Source organism: Bombus flavifrons, unplaced genomic scaffold (assembly GCF_040668555.2).
Source record: "Bombus flavifrons isolate JBK064 unplaced genomic scaffold, iyBomFlav1_principal scaffold0040, whole genome shotgun sequence".
NCBI lineage: Eukaryota > Metazoa > Arthropoda > Insecta > Hymenoptera > Apidae > Bombus > Bombus flavifrons.
This window is the reverse complement of record NW_027184785.1, coordinates 171146-193275: the sequence shown is the minus strand read 5'-3', so window position 1 is coordinate 193275 and position 22130 is coordinate 171146. Positions and strand designations below refer to the sequence as shown.

General features: G+C 31.4%; 4 protein-coding genes across 4 annotated transcripts in view; 2 read left to right on the top strand and 2 right to left on the bottom strand.

Moving 5' to 3' along the window:
* Positions 1-591, bottom strand: part of LOC138189424 (tachykinin-like peptides receptor 86C) — a 46153-nt gene extending 45562 nt beyond the window's left edge. Inside the window, exon 1 of the mRNA XM_069131480.1 lies at positions 531-591. The gene's annotated coding sequence lies outside the window, so the exon portion shown is untranslated. The remainder of the gene's footprint in view (positions 1-530) is intronic.
* A 5408-nt stretch (positions 592-5999) lies between these two features.
* LOC138189415 (uncharacterized) lies at positions 6000-7353 on the top strand. The gene is made up of 3 exons (XM_069131473.1): positions 6000-6115; positions 6516-6655; positions 6754-7353. Exons 2-3 carry the CDS (start codon positions 6619-6621, stop codon positions 7248-7250), a joined length of 534 nt encoding a protein of 177 aa, XP_068987574.1. The 5' UTR covers positions 6000-6115; positions 6516-6618; the 3' UTR covers positions 7251-7353.
* A 979-nt stretch (positions 7354-8332) lies between these two features.
* Positions 8333-9798, top strand: LOC138189422 (MKI67 FHA domain-interacting nucleolar phosphoprotein). Its single transcript, XM_069131477.1, has 4 exons — positions 8333-8530; positions 8628-8858; positions 9216-9324; positions 9407-9798. The coding sequence occupies exons 1-4, from the start codon at positions 8393-8395 to the stop codon at positions 9646-9648; spliced, it is 720 nt and encodes a 239-aa protein (XP_068987578.1). The 5' UTR covers positions 8333-8392; the 3' UTR covers positions 9649-9798.
* A 13-nt stretch (positions 9799-9811) lies between these two features.
* Positions 9812-16101, bottom strand: btn (buttonless). The gene is made up of 4 exons (XM_069131479.1): positions 15795-16101; positions 13421-13722; positions 11016-11176; positions 9812-9892 (listed from the first exon to the last, which is right to left on the bottom strand). The coding sequence occupies exons 1-4, from the start codon at positions 16079-16081 to the stop codon at positions 9812-9814; spliced, it is 831 nt and encodes a 276-aa protein (XP_068987580.1). The 5' UTR covers positions 16082-16101.
* Positions 16102-22130: the final 6029 nt, after the last annotated feature.

Genomic DNA, 22130 nt, shown 5'->3' with positions numbered 1-22130 from the left:
GAGCAAACGATATTATGTAAATAAATAGATTTTCGCTTTCCCTTGTCCGTTTCATTTTGCGAATGAAACAATCGTGAGATTAATAAGATTATTTTTCAATAAATAAATCGCAGATCAAACCTCCTTTTATAACTACTCGCTTATCCAACAAATTGTTCGAAAGTATATCCATCATATTTCGAGGTTTCGCCGTGTTTATCATAGCTGACAAACATTATTAAAAGTTACAAATTCCAATGTACAGGAATCTCCCTGATGGAAATGTTTGTGTAAAAATTCGAATTTGTTCGACGATCGATAAATAACGAATAAAAATAAATAAAGATAATAAATGAAAAATAAGATTGTATTTGAAAAGGACAATTAATTTCATTATATTAAATAATATATTAATATAACAAATAATTTACTTCTATTTTTTATTCAAAGTCCCAACTAACAACTGACCCTCTGTTTAGATAATTATTTAAACGAAAATTTATTTAATAATGCCCGACATGGTTGTTCATAGGCCCGATTCACATTCTCACCACAAAAAACGCGTCTATCAGCCTAACAATGCGAGACTGCGATAACCGTGCATACCCAAGAACTGCATTCGAGCAACTGAAGCTTCAAAATCGCGTTCATTCAAAGATGCGTGCGCAATGACTTGCGCCTTCGCGTCTTCTACCGATAGCTTTTTTTGTTGCTGTTCATCTACATCGTTCATTTACTTGTATTACAGACCCTGGTGTCGGTTGATAAACTAGCAAATTGTTATCGAATACCAGCAAGTTCATCAATTTTCGCGCCTCACGATTACACGTGAAAGACGACGATTGCTAATAAACAATATAAACAGCTAAACAGTATAAAAAGCTAATAAATAGATTCTCCGTATGTTTTCTACCACTATACGATTTCAAAAATAACATCGGAGGTATTAAAATCCTCTTTTTTTAAACGAACATTAATCATTTCAAAATTACGTATTTCTAGTATCTATGTTCTATGATTATATGATTGCAATATTTTATATTTTACAAATATGCGGTTTTCGTAAGGTAAGCTCATTATTAATGCTTGTAAAACAAGCCATCGCTGCATCATTTTTTTCTTTTTTATTATATTATTTATTATATTATTATTATAGTATTTCTTTTACACGGGTCACAGTTGCGCGATTTTTCTAAACATATTTTATTCACAGTTCAAAATATTCGAGTGTCAATTTTTGTTGAGTCATCCTCTATGTATACTATTTCCCAGATTTGATTAAACCAACAAACCGCCAGACTATTCTTAACGATGAATAGAAAAAAAAACATATCATCCGTGTCAATAGTAATTGGTCGATTCATTCGTCTCCGGTATCGAGGAATAGTCCGATAAGATAATATTTTTCGATGTTTACGTTTTGCGGAATATTTCAGAGGTAACACTAACGCGATCGCTCATCATAGATATGATAGATGTAATGCGTTCACTTAGGTAATGATATCGTATCGTCTTCGACACCGTTCGCTATTTAACACTAGAACTACCGATAGTTAACACGAAGCTATGTCTACCAAAACTAGCGAAAACCACTGGTCTTTCAAAAATACCTAATAATAGAATATTTTTATATTTATTGATTTGTTACTTTCTTACAGAAGCAATTCCATGTTATGTAGTATATTTTTGGTATTATTAATCCATCTGAGACCACATCCTAAGATCCTTTATCACTCAATATTTCCAAGTGCTAATCGACGTTACGAGGAATCTAATTCAGAACTCGCAATGTGGCTATCACCTATCGCTATTTAGATTTTCTGTTATGAAGATACTTAGGTGGAATCAGGAGCGTAGATATTTCAATCGAAAACTCCATAACATGACCAATTATCATCCAACGGTGGTCCAACGGTTGTTATTTGAAAATGTAATAAAATAATAAATAGTGTATTAGAATAATAATATAAGATCATTCCACAGAAGAAGAAAATGTCTATGACTTGGAAGAAAAATAGTTTATGTATTACTCTAAATACCAAAATGATTTCAAACTTGATAAAAATATAATATATTCAGATGGAAGAAGAAACGACACAAAAAATATTAAACAAATCCTTGGAATTCTTTTTCGCAGTCATTAGACTGCGATTATTTGTACAAGTTTGTATTTTTATCGATGTAGCTAAAGACTGAAATTTATATAGAGATTCGTTCCATCTACTAAATATTATAACAAGCAATTTATTGTAAATATTTTATGTATGTTTGCATGTCATGTGCACGGACTGTATATTTTTACATTTTCATGTTTCCTGTGGATGCATAAATATCCGCAGTCTAACAATCGCAATGTTAACAAAGAGGAATTTAAATTAATTGAATAAAAGGTTATAAAATGAAATATTTCATTGATTCAACGCTGGCTCAATGAATTAATCAAGAAAATCTCATCCGTTCATTATGATGCGCCTTATTGAATGAAAATAAACAAATTATTCATATTTCAGGTTTATCAACAGAATCTATCGTTTACTGACTTTTAAAGCAAGTCGTTCAGTTAAAATCATTCGTTATATTAAATACACAGATACGCGTGTATTAGATAAATGAGAAACTTCGAATGAAACGATTAATATTTCCACTTAATTAAAATTTGATTTACACGAGCGACTCTGAACGATTGGAATCTTGCTCTATTTACTTCATATAAAAACCTTGTTTCAGTAATTCATTAGCATAAATGACGAAAGGTTTCACTTCATTTCGATGTTATCTACGATTCGTATCGGCAGTGATTCAATTAAAATAATCTCGATTAAAACGAAATAATAGTAGCGAAGTAGTGGTCGAGGAAAATGAGAAAAATGTTTACGGTTGAGTAATTCGAAAACTAAAAGTTTCTCTAAATTGCTTGCACTATTCGAAAGAACAAAGGTAAGCTTCTTGTACACAGTTTCTCGTTAAAATTTAACAAAACTTCCTCTTAGTACCGCAATTTTTTTTATTTTTTTTTTTTTTTTAGACTTCTGGAATTCTTTTCACACGGTACATTTTCTACGCGATATTTTTTAACGTGTGCTATTAACTTTAAACGATTTATTTTACACGTTTTGGTTTTATAGTTGTACGATTTTTTAACACGTTTTTACATTTCACTGGAAATAATATCAACCTCGAAGGTTTTACAGGATTTCACAGGGAACTGAGAACTCGTATGGATTCTTATGAAGAATAATGAAAACAGAAAACAGAACATATGTCACGAAACGATTAGACGAAGGATATTTCGAGCGACGAAATGATATTTTTCCAGTAATAAGAATAATCGTCGTAGAATGATAGAGAATGACGATGAATAAAATTTTGATTTCAGAAAGAAATATCTTTTTTTTTTTTGTTTTTCTTAACACATTACCTTTTGCCGCATGTGTTTAATGAATAAAGTTTTGTTATCGAATGCAGATATATATTTTGAACTGTTTCTCCTATTATTTGCATTAGTTTAACACGAGTTTCTATTTTGTTGCAAATCGATTGTTTCACGATGTTTCTTATACAGTACGCAAAGAGTTCCACGTGTATATGTATAGTTATGAAAGTCAAAAGAATGCATAAAAATTATATTGAAGAGATAAAAAGTACGCAAAGTTATACATATATTATCAAGAAGCTTGACTTTTTCATTCTAGGTCGATCATGAGTGTAGCATTCAGACCCTTTGTAATTATTTTTGCTATACATATTCTAACTTAGATCTTTTCCGAAACACAATTCAATTTTTCTCTAATTGTTTCACCTACTAAATCGGATATGTTATTTACGTTTTTATTTCAACAATTACTTCTCTCGACCCATTTAAAGACACTTTTTCATTTTCTACTTCTTTCATATTGAGTTCAATAATTGCGAAACATATATGCCTTATGAAAAATCTGAACATTATTTTCGTTCACAAAGTGTAAACGTTACGTGTGGAATTTTTCTCTGAAAAAATTTCCTTTACAAACCTAATCGACACCGATATTTCTTCAAACGACTTTGATACCTGGTTTAGGAATAATATCATATTCACAGTTGGTAGATAAAAATTTAGCGCTCCGGTTGAAGAGCGGTTAAGAATAATAAATAGATAAATATTACTCTGACAGTTCTTGAATGGGTGCACTATGTGTTGACTGAATAATTGTTATAGTATAAAAACATCGTGAATCATAATTTTGCAAGATATTAGAAAGACAAATTTATCTTAATATACTTATTTATCTCTTATATGTTAACAGTCACTGGATCAAATTTTCTCGGATAAACGAGGAATTCGAGGTTTCTTTCTGCACCTTAATAGCAGCCGACGCATCATAAACTCACGAAGTTACCAGCCCTATGCCAGTGACTGGTACAGTTACTTTGAGTTTTCCTTAATTCAAGTAGCCTGTAAATAAGTATGTAAGTACTTTGTTCCAATATCCAGACAGCGAGATTTTTGTGAGTGTTGCCAATGTTTAAGAAATTAACGTATCTTTATACATATTTTCATACAACTAGACAAATTTAATACTATGAAAGTGAAATCTAGAACCTGATGACAAAACGCTTCATTGGAAGATCAGGATATGTATAAATATTTCTCGCAGCCAATTTCTTTCTGTACATTGTGTACTTTGGTGTTAAATTGAATTCGATTGCTTATAATTTAAAAAATAAGCCTTGACTCACATTTTTGTTCTGGCTTAATTTTATGGTGGGTTACAAATACAAAATTCGCAAGAACGCATCTTTTAACGCAAGATATATTTATAAATAATGACAGAATGTTACTATCATATTATAGAAAGATGTTTTTGACTTCTCTCGGATAAAAATAATTTTCTGGATCGACGTGTTCTAATACTACTTCGATGGATCACTTGGCAGAAGAACGCACGAGTTGACAGGCAACGTATTCATCTGCCATAGAACCCACAACTACGAAACCAACTGCGCAGCAGGCCGTTGCGGAAAGTGGGCCACAGCTAGCATCAATTGTCACACCCGTTTGTAAACCACCAAGTGCACCAACGCCTCCAGCAACTCCTATCTCACTAATAGGACCGACTTCCTGCATGAATGTTAATACGAGAACTGGCCTGTAAATATAGAATTCATTTCTATGCTAATGTTAAAAATATTTTTTTCATTCTCACAAATAATCTTACCTTCTGGTTCCCCTTGCCTACAGATACTATGACTGACGATTAAAATTCTGGCAACCGCTTTTGCCCCCAAATGCTCGTCGATTCTATCAGTGTTAGATATTTGGATATGCCACGTTCAACCTTTAAAAATCCTGTTAAAGCTCTAACATTCAAAATCTACGAAACATCTTTTTAGCTTAAGTCCTTATGAAAAAAGATTATGCTTGTGCCAGAGTCTTTTTATTGACATTTGTGATCGAAAAGCAAAACAGTATTTAAAATAGAAAACACCTCACTGATTTCGATGAGATAAAAACACGCTTAGAGGAAAGTATTTTTCTTTTTTTGCTACGTATCTATCGTGTTACGGATTATGTTGTAATCGGTTAGCTTGTATCGAATCGCAAGATCTAAGATCGAAGAAAATATTACGTATTGTGCTTATCTTGCCTTTTTTTTCGCTAAATAACTTTATACCAACATTAGAATTTCCCCTAAATGCCTGTATGTTTGTTTAAAAAAGATTTTTTATCAGAAATGGAATCTCGAAGGAATTTTTGGCCAATTTAGTAAATAGTGCCATCAAACAACTAATAGACACTTTTCAAAAACGAAACTGAGTTTTTATTTGTTGCGTTTGTAAAAGCATAACAGGGTTATTTCAATTTTAAATAGAATTCGTTTTCTTTCAACAACAGTTTTCCGATATTAATTGAATTTTTAATTCATAACGCCAATCACTACAACTGTCCTGCAAATCACTGTATCTCGCAAACACATACGTTCGCTTCTACATATACTCAGATTGTCTATTCTCAGATAAGATAAACAGTCGAATAAAGTCATATACTATGTATTCTTCTCCAGTTGCGAGTTCAGTATTTTGTAGCGATTCGATCGTATTTTATAATATAAGGTATAATATTTGTCGTCTTAATTTTCAAAGCATCATTATCTTATTTGTAAGTACAACATATTCCTTTAAGCACCTGAATTTTTATTTCCAATATCATTAACTATGATACATGCTTCCTCAAGTTTATTGTGTGAAAAATTGAAGTGGAAGTAATTGTAAGAAATATACGTTTTACAAAATAGTTTATACGATGAAAAGTTAACTACTCTCCAATTGTAATGATTTTTGAATATGTTGTAGAAATCGATATTTTAAATAACTTTTTCTTATATGCATACAAAGTGGTGTCGCTTAGTTTCCATGATATTCGCGAAAAACTGCCAGTACTATTTTAAACAATTTCTTCTTTTCATAATTTGTTCGCATAAGGACTTAAACCAAAAAAAAAATGTTTTGTGGTTTTCAAATATTCGAACCTCAACGTGATTCTCATTTTCCACTTTTAGATCATAGCGTGGGCAGAAAGTTTAAGTGTAGGATATCAAAATATCCAACACTGATACAATTGTCGAGCATTTGGACGCAAAAGGGGTTGTGGGAATTCAAAATATGAGTCCGATTCACAATAGGCGAAGGGCACGAGGAGGTAAGATTATACACGAGAATGGAAATTATTTGTAACTTTAGCGTAGAAATGATTTTTCTATTTACGAGCTAATACTCGTACTAATATTGACACATAAGGTTTACCCGGTGCATGGAACCCCTATACAGACAGGATCAACTACACTTTGGAACACTCGGGTACCACACTAAGAGTAGTTAGTGTATCAGACTCTATATTCTGTACAGTTTCCTCTTTCGACGATGGTATATGCATTGAAAGTCACGCAAGCGAGAAAGTCGATGAGATAAAGGATGCCATCGATAAACTGAAAGAATGCCGTAAGGCTGAAAGCGATACCGAGGAGAAGCGACGTATTAAAGACACGATCAAATATCTTAAGAAAGTTTTGAGGGATGTGGAACATGCAAAAAGAATAGGGAAAATTGTTGGTTCACACGTTGGTTCAAAAGCTGGTGCTGCGGTTGGTACCTGTATAGCTGGTCCAGCTGGCACAGTGGCTGGCTCTGTAATTGGTAGAATAGTGGGTCGTGTTACAGGTGCACTCGCTGCCGATGATCTTGCGCGTCATACTCGAGAAGAAACAGCTGGAACGACAGTAAAACGCCTTTATTAAGAAAATCATTATTTATCTGTGCGAGATCAAAGTGATTTTTTTTTATAATATGATAATAATATTCTATTGTTATATATAAATATGCCTTTCATTACAAAGTGTATTCTTACAGATTTTTTTACTTATAAATCATTATAAAATTAAACCAAAGAGTAAGCGATATAAGTTGTTGCAAGCTATTGCTTTTCCGTTGAATTTTTCAACATCGTTATCTACTTTTTCGTTCGTTTCCTTGTAACACAGTATGACGTAGACATTTTTCATTTTTAAACAGAAATTTTAATCTTATCGCTTCTGTCGTTTGCATCTCCATCCGTATTTTATTCAAGATAAATTGACCCTTCTGTCATCACTGTACTAATTGTACATCCACCGGTTCCCTTTTGCTTGTAATGGGGTGTTAAAGAATTCATGGGACGATTTTTGGAAAATGTATATATTCTGAACACCGAAACAAACACTAGAATAGATGTGCAAAACCGTTAGTTGATGGACAGAATCTATTTTTTAATACTTGGGCGAGAGGAAGACAATGAACATTAAGTTTCAATTATTAAATTAATTGTTTTAGAAATGTCAGCAGTCGGCCCGTATTAAAATTGGAAAACATTACAAATATAACAGATCCTGCACGAAATCACCGTTCCAATCGGTTGTATCATGATACGGTTGAAACATATTGCAAATATAGTATTTTATTACTTTATTTCCAGGACGTCGTTCTATTCTTTGTAATTTCATTTATTAGGTTATCCGAAAACATTCTTTCGTTTTATGAGGAAATAATAGACACACAACGTTTTTTCTTTTATATTATTTTGACGAAATTACTTACGATCCATTTTGTTCTGTTGAGATAAACACCGCGTCATTTCACAGACTTGGTTTCACGTTTGTATGAAGGTGCACTGTTGTAAAAAACACGTTTGCGAAAGGAAGACACTTTTCGGATAACCTAATAGTTTCAATTCAAAATTCGAATTAGTGCTATACTGAGTCGATAACATCGCATGCGAGATTTTGTCCGCTTGGGGCAGCACTTGTACCGGGAGATGAGTAACCTACCGCCATTGCCACTACTCTCATTTCCTCTCCGTTAATGTGTATTGTGTGTTCTTACATTGTATTAATACAAATATAAAATGAAAATTAAAAAGAAATCTAATGCAGTGAGAGTTCCACCTCTCGAAAAAGCTATAAAAGTTAAACGCAAATCATCAGATATAGAAGAGGAATCAACTGTATCTAAAGCGATAGAAAATGTTAAAAAAGTGTTGGAGGTTAGTACGCATTTAAACATAATCTACATGCTGTGATATTTAATTGCAAAAAAAAATTGAATAAGATTTTAAATTGAAAAAATTTGTCTTATTCCAGAAGAAAAATGTTAAAGCAACAAATATTCCAAAAACTGTTTCGTCTCCAAAACCTGAAAAATCGCACAATGTTATTAAAGTCAGGAGGAGAAAAATAAGGCCTCAAATAAGATATCGAAGAGGTATAGTGTATTTAGGTCATATACCTCATGGTTTCTACGAAGAACAAATGACCGAGTATTTTACACAATTTGGTAAAGTAACTAGAGTACGAGTTGTTCGATCAAGAAATGTAAGTATACATGAATTTGAATTATACATGATATAAATATGTATATAAATGTTATAAAATTCCAACTACCTATCTTACGAGTTTGATTACCATTATAATATTATTTGTACTGGTTTGAATATGAATATGCTTTCTTAGAATACCAATATATGTCCTACATAATATAAGAGATAGATTCTTCCTGTAATGATTAATCTGACTTATACTAATTAAGTGTGTATTATTGATGTACCCCTTCTTAGTTAGTCATTTTAATAGTTGCCATTAATGTTTGCAATAATAATTAACAACATATAATATAAAATAAGGTACGCTTAAAAATTGAATACATAATATCATAGTATATATTATTTCTAGACTGGTAGAAGTCGTGGCTATGGATACGTGGAATTCGTGTACCCTGAAGTTGCAAAAGTAGCTGCAGAAACAATGAATAACTATCTTATGTATGGAAGATTATTAAAAGGTATTATACAAAAATGTACAACAATTATTAAGCGAATGCTTCAATTTTACCATGTAATATATCATTTAATGTTTTCAATTAGCTACGTATATTCCACCTGAGAAACAACATAATGGCTTTTTTGCTGGTAAAACATGGACAACAAAAATTTATCCTAAAGTAGTAAACAGAAATAAAGTTACTAAAATAAGAAACGGAGGTGTCCAAAACCAGAGGCATGTAAGTTTTGAACAAAGTACAAGACATAAACTATCTGCTTTAGAAAAGAAATTGAAAGAGAAGGGTTTTGATATGAATTTTGTACCAATAGATTCTTCTAAATAATGTTAAGTAAATTTTTTATTAAACACAATAATGTACAAATGTTATAATTAAGTACTATAGAGATATCGAACACTTTTTTGATTACATGAGTTTACTTAATTTACTATTTACATTGGACATTGTATAAGATGTTTAAAATTAAAGAAATAATTATCAGGGATCATCAAAATTTTTCTGATCCGCTTCCTAATCCCGCTTTTGTTCTCTTCCACTTCATACGTCTATTTTGAAACCATACCTTTACCTAAAAAATTAGGAACATATTACATTAGTTATTACGTACACAACTATATTTTCTTCAAATGATAATCCATGATATATTATTAATTATAACATGACAAAACATAACAATAGAATTTTACTTAACAAAGTTAACTAATCATGTCTATAATTAAAATACTGTTCCTGTAATATTGTTTTATTTACTTATAATTAGTTGGTACGAAATGAAACTTTCTATTTGTCAAATATTATATCTTATCGATACATTTGATTCAATAGTTCATCATTTGAACAAATAGTTCAAAGCAAATATAAATTTGCATGTGTAATATTTTTTCTATATGGGATAACGTATATACAGTCGCCTCAGAATACAAGTTAATAATCTTACATTTAATCGAAATAGTAAAGTACAACTCCAAATATTTTTATATTTAGAATTAATAATAATTTGTTATAAAAAATTGAGAATGATGTATTTTTCACGTATTTCATATCATTTTACTGCTTTTAATATACATATAAATTATTTTTATATAACATGGAACAAGCTATATCCGGAAGTAGTATGGAGTAGGAAAAAAATTCATGAGGTAAAATGAAATAGTTCTGAATATTGCACGACGTGCTTTAAGACTTAGAAGCTCGCTATTATTTTCTTCAATCATATATTTGAATCATACATTTCTTCTATACGTACAATTGCTTCTTTATTTTCTATGAGAAGATATTGTCTTGCTTGTGTTTTAAAAAATTAGTTTGAAAGATATTTTATTTCCAATTTCGTAGAACTTATCGTATGAAAGATAGGGAAAGACAAAATGCAATGAGTTCTATGAAATTAAGATTATATCTTTCAATGGAATCACTTCTGGATCTAAGTATTTTGCAATACTATTTTCTAGAGAATAACAAAATAATAAACGATATGAAATATATATTAAAATTTTAAAAGATAGAGGTGATTTTAAAATCGTTAAAACACGAAACATCTTTTCCTGCCTTCTGTCGTTTTAGAGCTACGACTTGTTTCAATTGTGCGAAACATTCCCTACAATCGATCGTCCTAGAAGATCTTAAAAACAAATCAAACTATTAAAGGGTTAACGAAGTTGAAAATTATCAGCATTGCAATATCAATTTACCTGACGTTCTGTTAGATCGAGAGCAACTGCTATTTCATAGCGACGTAAACGTGTCAGATAATTACTATGGGCAAATTCATATTCAAGGTGGCGGATTTGGTGTTTCGTAAATGCAGTCCTTTCTTTGCGAGGTCTGTCGCTGGTCAATCGTTTATTTGTCTCTGAAACGTAAAGAATTCAGATTTTAATAAATTTAATAAGTTAACGAAGTTACGACTTTTAACACGATAGAAATAGTATTTTTAAAAATTGAAAACTAAAATATCATCTTACATTATATGAAACGTAAGAATTTCGTGTATATCAAAATTCAATAAAAAAAAATCTATAAATTTTTAAGGATGTAGTAGCTCTTTCTTATCAGAATTTACATAACCAAATTCTAGAATAAGCTGATGCTGAAAACTATTACTTGCCTACTGTAGCTTCTTATAGAGAAGAAATAAATTCAGATTTATAAATATTGTATAAATCAATGAATGCATATAGAAAATCTTGATTTATAGTAAAATTCGTTAAATCCATCATTAATACAACATAACGTGATAACTTCATGAAATTGTTTTTCTCTAAAATTGTAAGTTTATATAGGATTAAATATTTTATATTGTCTTGTTCCATAATGAACTTTATCTTATATGTTTGTTTATACTAATAAAAAATATGGGTTTTAAAATAATAATCCATTATCGTGTGCTATTAGGGTATTTATTTATTGTAGTTTTATGCTTCAGTCTCGGAAGAAATGGGAATTTATTAAATAATTCCATCTCGAATGAAAATGTGAATATGAATCTATGTATTTTGACGCATGTTTGAAAATTAATTTGCTAACTAGTATCTGCTAACGTGATTTCAAATGGCTTTCGCGAAATTTGGCGGATGAAAATTCAGTTCAGTGACGATTTCCTGTATCCTCTAGCGTTATACGTGACGATATATATAATCGTAGTGAGGTTTTAACCGGTATCAGTTTTTTATTCACAAAGCGGCAGTCAGATGAAAATAGCTGCATATTCGATGCGTCATTACCAAGCTGCTCCCGCGTGCCAGTTAATAAACGTGCCGCTATAATGTGGGTTGTCGGAATCAGGATCATCTGCGGGCGATGATGTATAAAACGTGGTCGGATCGGTGGTAGAGCCCTTAGCCTTGCTTCCGTACCGCTATCTCATCTATATTTGTTAACTGACGTCAATCGAACCAGTCCGCAAAGTTTTGCGAATAATTTCATTCTTTATTAATTAAACGAATTCATTGTCGTCACATATATATGTCGAGAATTGAATTTTTAATGAAATGCTAATATCTCAATATTGTTTTTATTCCAATTTCAATTAAATCAATTTTACGTCTTCTTTCTTTTGTTTTTTTTTTCTTTTTTTTTCTTAATATGAATATATAGTAAATTAAAATTTCTTGAATATTATTTAGTATAATAATAACGAGAAACATATGTAGCGATTGTAATGAAAAAGCGAATTATATTACATATGCTGCTGAGAACTATGTTTCGAATGTTGTTGAATTATTAGGAGATTTTAAGAAAATTTATACATCTTTGTGCAATTTTCTTATTCTATCTCTATTTTGTGTTAAATACTTTTATTTTATCTTTGATTGTTAAAAGTTAAATATACTATTGTACGAATTTGTGCAACACCAAAGAATGTAACGTATTCATGAAATGTAGAAAATGTCGTCGTTTCTTGCTTTAAAAGTATCTGTATCAATAGTTATCAACAGTGGATGTACTAAATTTGCAAAAATTTTATTTGAGGAGAACGGTATGCACAGAGATGAATGATCGATCTTTCAATTCTTTTGATTTCAGTAGTATGGAACATATCTTTAGGCATATATAAATTTTACATGATTTCAAAAGCATGTTTCGGCTAAAAATGACGTGGAATTCCTCTAAAAATAAGTCTGGAAATATAGAGTAAAATATTTTTCAAATATTTTCATTTCGTTTTCTATCGATGAATGAATGTGTAATTCAGATAAATATTCGAGACGAAGATGAAGGAGAAGTTAGCGTTGAATGTTGTTGCGTTTATTGCAAAGAGTATTACATACATCATGCCAATATGACATTTTACAATGATTTTACGATAGCCTTGTCGTTTGTTAAACGCGATGATATGAAATGAAAAGTATAGTTACATGTTTGATAAATATTTAGGCTACGCTGGCCCCATTATAGCCACATTGGCGACGGTAAAGTCATAAATGAAGTTAATGTAGTGTTCGTTACTAACGTATCAATTCGTGTGAACACAATTATTTAGTAACTATTAACGTCTTCGTTATTCGACATTTTAAATTGCACTGTTGAAAAGTTGATATAGAATTGTTACTTTATCTATTTTGCATGCTGATAATATCGTGTGAAAGTATCTTACCACCTTGTTCTACAGAACACGCTTCATTGTCAAAGGAATTGTTGCTCAAGCCAATCGAATACCGTGACTCTTGCCACGAACGACATTTCAACTCATTTTCAGTGTTTTGCCCAGTGTTCTGATATGTCGGAATTTCCCAAGCGCGAAATACCGTTGTAGTCGTGGAGATTTGACGATCTTGAGCTCTCTCACAAATAAAATCTAAAGACTGCTCTGTGGAACTTATGTTTATTCTTTCTCTCGACTCGTCAATTATATCCTCTTCATCGATAGTGGAGTTTTGCTGCGAATATTGCTCCCATCTTTTCATCGGAAGTAAGCAGATGTTATTTAATGATGTTACAATAATAAAGAAATTACTAGTAGTGGTAGTAGTAATTTATTGGCTACGCTATAGGGTTACAAGACTACTATTTTACATTCTAATCATATTTTAAAACACAGCTTCATATAAAACGGAGAGCAAGAGGAATTAATAAGGAAATTGTTCAGCGTAATATAATAATAAAAAAATTATAATAGAAAATTTTGTATACTTGTTGTTTTGCTTGAAAAAGCTAATGACGCAAAGAAAACTGAATGAGATTGTCCAAAGAAAATTAAATCGATGCTTTGATATTATAAAATTATATCTTTAGGAATTCCTTTCTCTCTTTAGCATAAAAAATAATAAAAATATATGTAATACATAGAATAGTTTTTAAATAAGGGAATGCCATTTAGTAAATTATAAATATTTGAACGCTTTTCGCGTTTAGTCATCAAATATCGACTGTTCAGTCTCGAATTGTTCAATCTGTCAAACAAGTGCGGAATAGTATTCTGGCATTGTATTCTTTCCATCGAAAAATATTTAAATTAATATATCAAATTATTTAAATATATGGAAACTTTGCATTTTGTTTCCATTTGAGACGTGAAATGAATGATATGAATCATTTAAGAAGTATTTATAATTGTCTAGAATTTCATCAATAATTATGTTTTCATGATTATTAGTATTTACGTAACTTTAGATTATCACGAAAGTACTTTGAGTTCTTTATCGTTGAATATACTTTTCAGATTTGTCTGGAATAACCTTGTTCCAAATCTAAATATATACATCTAATCCGGAACCCATAATCTATGCCTATTTCTAAACTTATTTTACTTGTAAAACATAATTTAGTAAGAGGAGAAATGAATTAATTAATGATATTCTTTTTTTGGTATCGAATGATATCTCATAAGAAATTCGAAACTAATAGAAATCATATTTTTTCCTACGTAATTGAAAATAAGTATTTTTCCGAAATTGTCAGTAATTTTCATTTCTTCTAGTTCTATCCGTCTTCTCGTTGCTACATTGCCAATGCGATAGAAAAAAATTTAATTGCGAATAAGATATTTTAATTTCGTTGCATTTAGTAAACTCGCTTTTGTTCTATTATCATAAACTTCAATTATTATTTAGAAATGTAACATAGCCTCGCGTTTCGAAATACATATTAAGTAACCAAGTTTGAATATCATGTCGAATTTAGTTTACACATATTTAAATAATTTTATTTGCCAACATACTCCTTCCATTAAAAACATTTGAATAATTTAATTAGCTAACATACTAATTCCATTGGACGTATCCTTGCAGTTTTATTTGCAGTTTTTATTTTACAGTTTTTTGCTTGAACATAGGATAAGATTTCTAAAATGAAATCCCAAGTTAGCTGTTGAATTTAATGAAATAACAGTAATGTTTTGATTCAGAGAATAGAATGGACCTATTAAATGTGTACGAATATCACAGGAGAAAAATTACGATAAATATTTTAGTATGACACAGTTGAAAATGAAAACAGATTGTTGGATTTAGATCTTGAAAGTAGCTGACAAATTGACAACGTTTTGTAGGAATCAAAGATATAATTATTAAGACAAGGGATAATTTAATGTTCTCGATAGTTTAATATTACGACGATGTTCTTTCTAAAACGTTGAAGAGGATGGGAAATAATATGTTTAATTTGAAAATCAAACAAGGGTGGATAATTTTAATAACACGGGATTAATCGACGATGTGTTGGGTTTTAAAATTGCTTTTGCTGTAAAAGATAGATATCGTGACTTGAAATCGATAAGAAAATGAACATTTTCATAGAAAACTTTGCTTTCGAATATTCACAATTTTAATTACTAGGCGGCGGATTTTTATGCAGTTTCATGTTTTTGTCAACGTAACTAACAAAACGGAAGATAGTAGAAAAGATATTTTTAATATCTTTGCAACGTGCATTTTGTACGTTTGTATTTTAATTGTACTTTTCTGCATCTTCAAATTTCTCATAAATGCATGAAAATCCACAGTTTACGTACTAATTACTTTTATCTGTACCTGTATATTCGATAATTTCGATTACTATTGGAATGCTGGATATTTGCGCTATGAAACGGTGACAATCCACGATCACTCAACGTGTTAACTGACGTTGAAATATTGCATGGATTGGAAAAGTTATTCCAAAGATATCCGTGACTCAACGGGGGATCCCGGTTTCCAGGAAAACAAGGGCTCTGAACGTTCATCTGAGAAGAAGTCGGTGTCAGTGGCATTGACGGGATTTCGAAAACATTTTCGGAATATTGTTGGTCTGTCGAAGCTATATTTTCTAACCAAGACATCTCATCTAAAATAAGGAAAATTTTATTCTCGCTTATTAGACGATTTCGTCGTAGGGATGAAAGGTATTAAAACGTAATATCTGAGAGACTAAAGCCGAATTTACACTGTTTCGTTTTGAAGGAACACGGCGGATGAACGCTGCTTTGATCCGTGTATGGAACACCTGACACATGAACACATTTATACACGGATGGAAGAAGAATGAAAGCAGCGTTCATCCGCCGTGTTCCTTCCAAGTGAAACAGTGTAAATTCGGCTTAAGACCCACTGTCCACGAAGCGTCGCTTCATAGAAAGCGTATTAGACGCGTTAATGTTAACAATACGCTTGCATGCAGCGATCATTGTGAATTGTAAAGTAATGTGCACCTGTCCATGAAACAGTAGCGACTCGTCTTTGTCGTTACGCGTTTCCATCGTGACGACTGGCGTTAACATTGTCAGTACGCGTACGATGCGGCAGGTTGCGGTTATAAACGAATCTGCCGATGTAGGATGAACGCGTCTTCCTCGTCGCTTCGTATTTTGCCAGACAAAATGTATCTTACCGTACGCTTCGTATGAACGTCGGCGTTAGACGTATCGTCGCGTCTAATAGACTGCGCTTACGCTTTTATGAAGCGCCGCTGCGTGAACTGAACGGTGGGCCTACGGGTCTCATTGTTAGATATACAGATCGTTAAAAAAAAGATATAATCAAAATATGTCCGATCAATATAGGTCCCAGTAGTCCTTTCGACATAAAATCAATTTTTCGACGTCGTAAGGGAATTTCTTCGTAATACGTTAAATGCCAACGTAATATAGAGATTGTCAACGCAAGATTATCAGACTTATTATTAGACTTGAGAAATTTTACCTGTTACAAAATTATGACAGTATTCTGCTCTAGGTATATTATATATTTTTGCAAATTATATATACAGTTTGCGAAATATGCATAAAATCCACAGGCTAATTATTACCGATATTAATGAAGATTGCTTTGTTTCAAAGTTGTTCAGATTTGTTATAATAGATGCATGGTTTCTCCCATTTTTTATACAAAACTCATATCTAGAGATCGTAGATCCCTAGATAGATAGATCACATTTTGAAAAAAAAAACTTTTCAAATTAAGGAAAGGCTCACTTACGATATCGATTGGTCGTAAATAATAAAAGTTTATGTTGCAGGATTGTTTCTACCAATTATGCTAATTAGACATTACTAATTACTCATCTCAGCGAGTGCTACAAGTTCTTCAAGCCATTCACCTCTTTTTTTTTTTTTTTTTTTTTTTGTTTTTACCACCTTGTACAATTAACAAAATAGTGGGAAAAGTAGAATGAAGATAAAACTATTATTTACGTGTATTGAGTAAAAATATTGTAACGCTTACCTGATAAATCGCAAATGTAATTATTAATTGGACAGCTGTAACAGGTGTCGAAAATAAATGACTAACAGGTAGTGTGAAAGCTTAAATCTTTTCAAACGAATCACGTAAATGCACTGATTAAACAATTAATCACTCGAGGAACTGATGGAAAGGGACAAGAATCTCGAAGCAAATCTTACTCCCAAAGTTGTTGTAAGATCACCCGCTACTCGTGAATTGTATTAGCACTAACTTGTAAATGTCAAACAAGCACACACGGCCACGTTGCGACAGGCCAGCGGAAATCAGAATAGATGTGCAGTTGGAGAATACGAGATGTGGGGCTGGAGTAGGGCTGAAAGGACAGACAAATCTTCTCGTACAGCTCTGTCAAGTCCAACCAATCCGAACAGATCTTGATCAACAAGAGAGAAACAAGTGGCCAGTACTTACAAGATATAGACTACTTTGGGCGTTAACTATGTTTTTATGACTTCTGTTGATTACGCATTTTTTAGCCCTCTCGGTGACTACTGTAACTTCTTCAAGACACAGATCTCCCTTTTAAACATCTTCTATAATTAATAATAATAATAGTACTAAAAATAATACGAAGAAATCAGACACTATGACTGTTATAACCAAAATAAAAAAAAAAAGCTATAGAATAAGAATTATGTTTTCGACCAAAATGTTTTTGGTTACAAATAATAATTATACGTGAGCAGAAAATCTTTCTCATTCCAGATAAACCTTATAGACGAGGGAAATTTATTTCGGTTGCTCGTAATAGCATTTAGATCGCACGTAGTAGTTTTCGGCGGGGAAAATGTTATTTCGTTTTGGATTAGGTCTTTGGCTTTGATGTTTATGTTTCATCACTACGAATAGTACAACTTTTGCTTCAAATGACTGACAAACTAATATGAAATTTGAATGAAAGTTATTCAGTACTTCGATAGAAAATTATGTTTATTGATTTTTTTATTTATAGTTAAGATTATAAACTAAAAAATAAATTTAACGGACATAAGTCCCTCCGAGCTTCGTGGAGATTGCCTTTAATCGTCTTTTTTTTTCATGAAAATTATTGCACGTTGTATATTGGTATAAGCGTAGAATAAAAATCTTCCGTTTAGATGTAAAAGCTACTTCTTCCCAGAATCTCTTAATAGAAGATCTTTAGGGATCTTCATTCGCAAAATTCAATTTCTAGTAGGATAGATTCTACGGTAATTTTATTTTTGAATACCTGGTTACGAAAATATGCGTTTAGTTCATAAAAGTGCTGCGCTTTTGAGGAGATAATATGCGATAAAATACTTTTGCAATAAATATTACTTCGTTACTAATCGTCAAAATGTTTTTTTTTTTTTTTTTTTTTTAATACAAACGTATAAATGATGTCTATAATTTATAATAAATAGACTGCGGATGTTTATGCGAATACTTTCTTATTCGTACTTAGTCGGTAATTAGTCAGGTTAAAAGTATATTTGACAAATTTTGAAATTCGATTTTCTCGAAAACGAAGTGGCATCATATTGGAAACTTTTATTTTCAATAATTACATATATGACAAAAGTTCTTCGCATTTTTAACAGGACATATCGATGTAAAGATATTTTGTCTACTTCTTCGTTATGAAAATTTCATCGCAAGTACCTCAAACATTACTGCGTCAGTGAGCATATAAGTCAATTCAGGATCCACCTAAGAAAACACGAAAGAAAGAATAGCGACGATGAAATTTGGTGGCAATCTTCGTTCTACGTATTTTCGAGAGTGTTAGGTTCTCTTTTCAGGGGTCGACTACGGTGATCCCATTAATCATCGCCACTGTTTGCTTTTCTTTTTCAAGTTATTTGTATCGAGTCACGTATGCCTGTGTTCGTACATTTCTAACATCCGCTTGACAGAAAAAGGAGTTCCGTGTAACTCGAGAAACTGCTAAATGTTCAGGTGCCAGGCAGTCTGCGGAAACCGACATAGGAATAGTAATCATCGAGCTGCTATAATTTGAAAGCACGAATTTGGAATACGTTGCTAAAAGAAATGGTTAGAAGATTGCCACATCGTTGCTTACCGCACTTACTATAGCGTTTACATACCAATTAATTAATTGGCGTCATTTCATTGTCGAATTTGACGTCATTTGGTAGTACTATTAAATGAGTAAAAATTCGATACTATGAAAACGAAATGTGATACCTGATAGAAAGAACGCTGCTTCATTGGAAAAAAGGATACGTGACAATACTTTTTGTATTGTACATTGTGTATTGAATTATTAGTTTCGCGTAACTTATTACGATACAATGATAATTATAATATTGTATCGAATTTATAGAAATAATGACGTACCAAGGGAAATAATGTTTAATTGTCGGATTATATACAGTATACAAATTATATAGCTACGTGTATAAGTATATTTGACTCTCGAAAAATTTCATTTCACAATTTCTTCTTTCAATTCCTTTATCACACAATGTGATATGATGAAAATATTTGTTTCAAAAAAACCTTCACAGATCGATTAATATAAGCTAGCTAGTGGGAAGCAAATATATGATAATAAATCCTTTATTGTAAATATTTTAAAATTATTAATTATAAATATTTTATAAACAACTCAGAATCACATGATATCTAGCAATTTTTATCAATTTGTTATATCGTGGTACGAATTTATAACGTGTGATAAAATTTATTAATATCGCGCAATCGTTAAAATTATACTTGTCCCTTAATTTATTTATCATCAAATATATATTTATGATATATGTTCGTCATCGTGTTAAAATCTTCTTACGATAGATAACATATGCCACTTCATCTTCGACGATAAGTTGCTCATAAAACCTTTGGATGAGGTGGGTTGAAATTTTGTTGGTTATAAATCCGTAGTTATTGCCTGGATTTCTCATTAACCGTGAAGAGTACTCACACGATATCACCAAGTTAGAAATTAGGCAGCACTGGTTGCAATGGAACCGAAATATCGTTGTAGAGAATTAAGCGTTTAATAGACACCTACGTATTCGAGTGACTGTGAATGGCTGACGAAAGTATTCGAATCCTTACCACGGAATCTTTTTACAAATATATAATACGCATTAGGCGAAACTTTGAAATTTCGTTGGCATTCATTCGCAAAGCGAGAAATCCAACATATTTGTTATTTCTAGCCAAAATTTGTATTATTTTACAAGAAATAATCGATTCCTGATATCGACGAATGATAAAGAGATTAAATAATTTAAGCAATACGAAGGACTGAAATAAAAAAATTACATTCCTACTTGAAGACCATATTTACGTTGCCCGGAAAAAAGAAAAAAAAGAAAAATCCGCCCTCAAGCACGAGAAGTATTAAGTACTATGAGAATATATGAAATAAAAGGCAGGTATGTTAAAAGCTAGCAGTTTGTTTGCTTTGAGTAACATTTCTATCGAATCGTATTCCTGTCTATGAACTTTGACGATATAAAAGTTATAAAGTAAATACTTTTATTATTAATTTATTCGGTCGAGAAATTCGGCCATTCACGGTCAAGTTTAGAACGGTCAAAGGCATAAATCTTCAACCGTATTATTGCGCATTATGTTGTTATTATCTGTAGTTAAGGAATAAGTATAATATCGTAAAACGTATGATTATCCTGTGGACAAAAGTATAAGTGTTCATGGTACGTCGCCTGTCATTACGTTTCGACGTTCAATTATCTTTTAAGACTTGATCGTTATTTACATGGAAACACAAGGCTGGAAATGTTTAATTATCATGTTTATCTTTTCTTTTCGCGGAAATTGCCATTAAAGTAATTGGCGAAATAGGCAACTGATAGTTGGCCAGCATATAAGCATACATAACGCTATACATAATATTATTCTATGTATATAGCCTTTATTATTCTCTTTAACGTGTTAAACATTTTAACGTTTAGTTTAGTCGTAACAATCAGCAAAATTTCTGATTTCTAATGAAAAGTCACTTTCTGATTTTCAATTTAAAATCGGTGTTCGATTTTCAACGTAAAGTCAGTTTTCTAGTTTCGATGTAAAATCAGTTTTCGATTTTCAATGTCGTTTTATAATAAACGCTTTCAAATATTGGATATAACTTTGGGTTGTAAATTACTACTGACAGAAATCAAGAAAAGTTTCAAGGCTGTTACATAAATTTCTTATTTGCTTGATTCGCCTGCATATTTATATGCACATAGAGATTCGCACTGAAACGCATTTTGTTTTTTACGGAAGAAATTTACGTACAAGTATTTTATACGTCAAACTGTATAACGTGCATAAATAATAAAAATATCACGTTTGATCCGCATAATGTCTGCGATAATGATCCGCATAACTATCCGATATTTATAAATAATAAAAGATATAATCATTTAGGTATCAATCCGTAGTATACGGTACGATGGTACATATTTCATACAAGTTATTTGCGCACGATGCAAAACAAATCATCTATCAATTTAGAAATCATTGAAATAAACTGTGTGTGAATGTGTTTTGTGTTGTCCAGTGTACTCGTCAAATACTTTTCTTCCATCTTTGCATAATTTTAAATAGAATCTCTCAAATTTTTCAAAGATATAAACATATTAGTATCATATTAATATGATCATAATATGCTATAGAAAACTGGCAACGACGAAGAGAAACTTATAT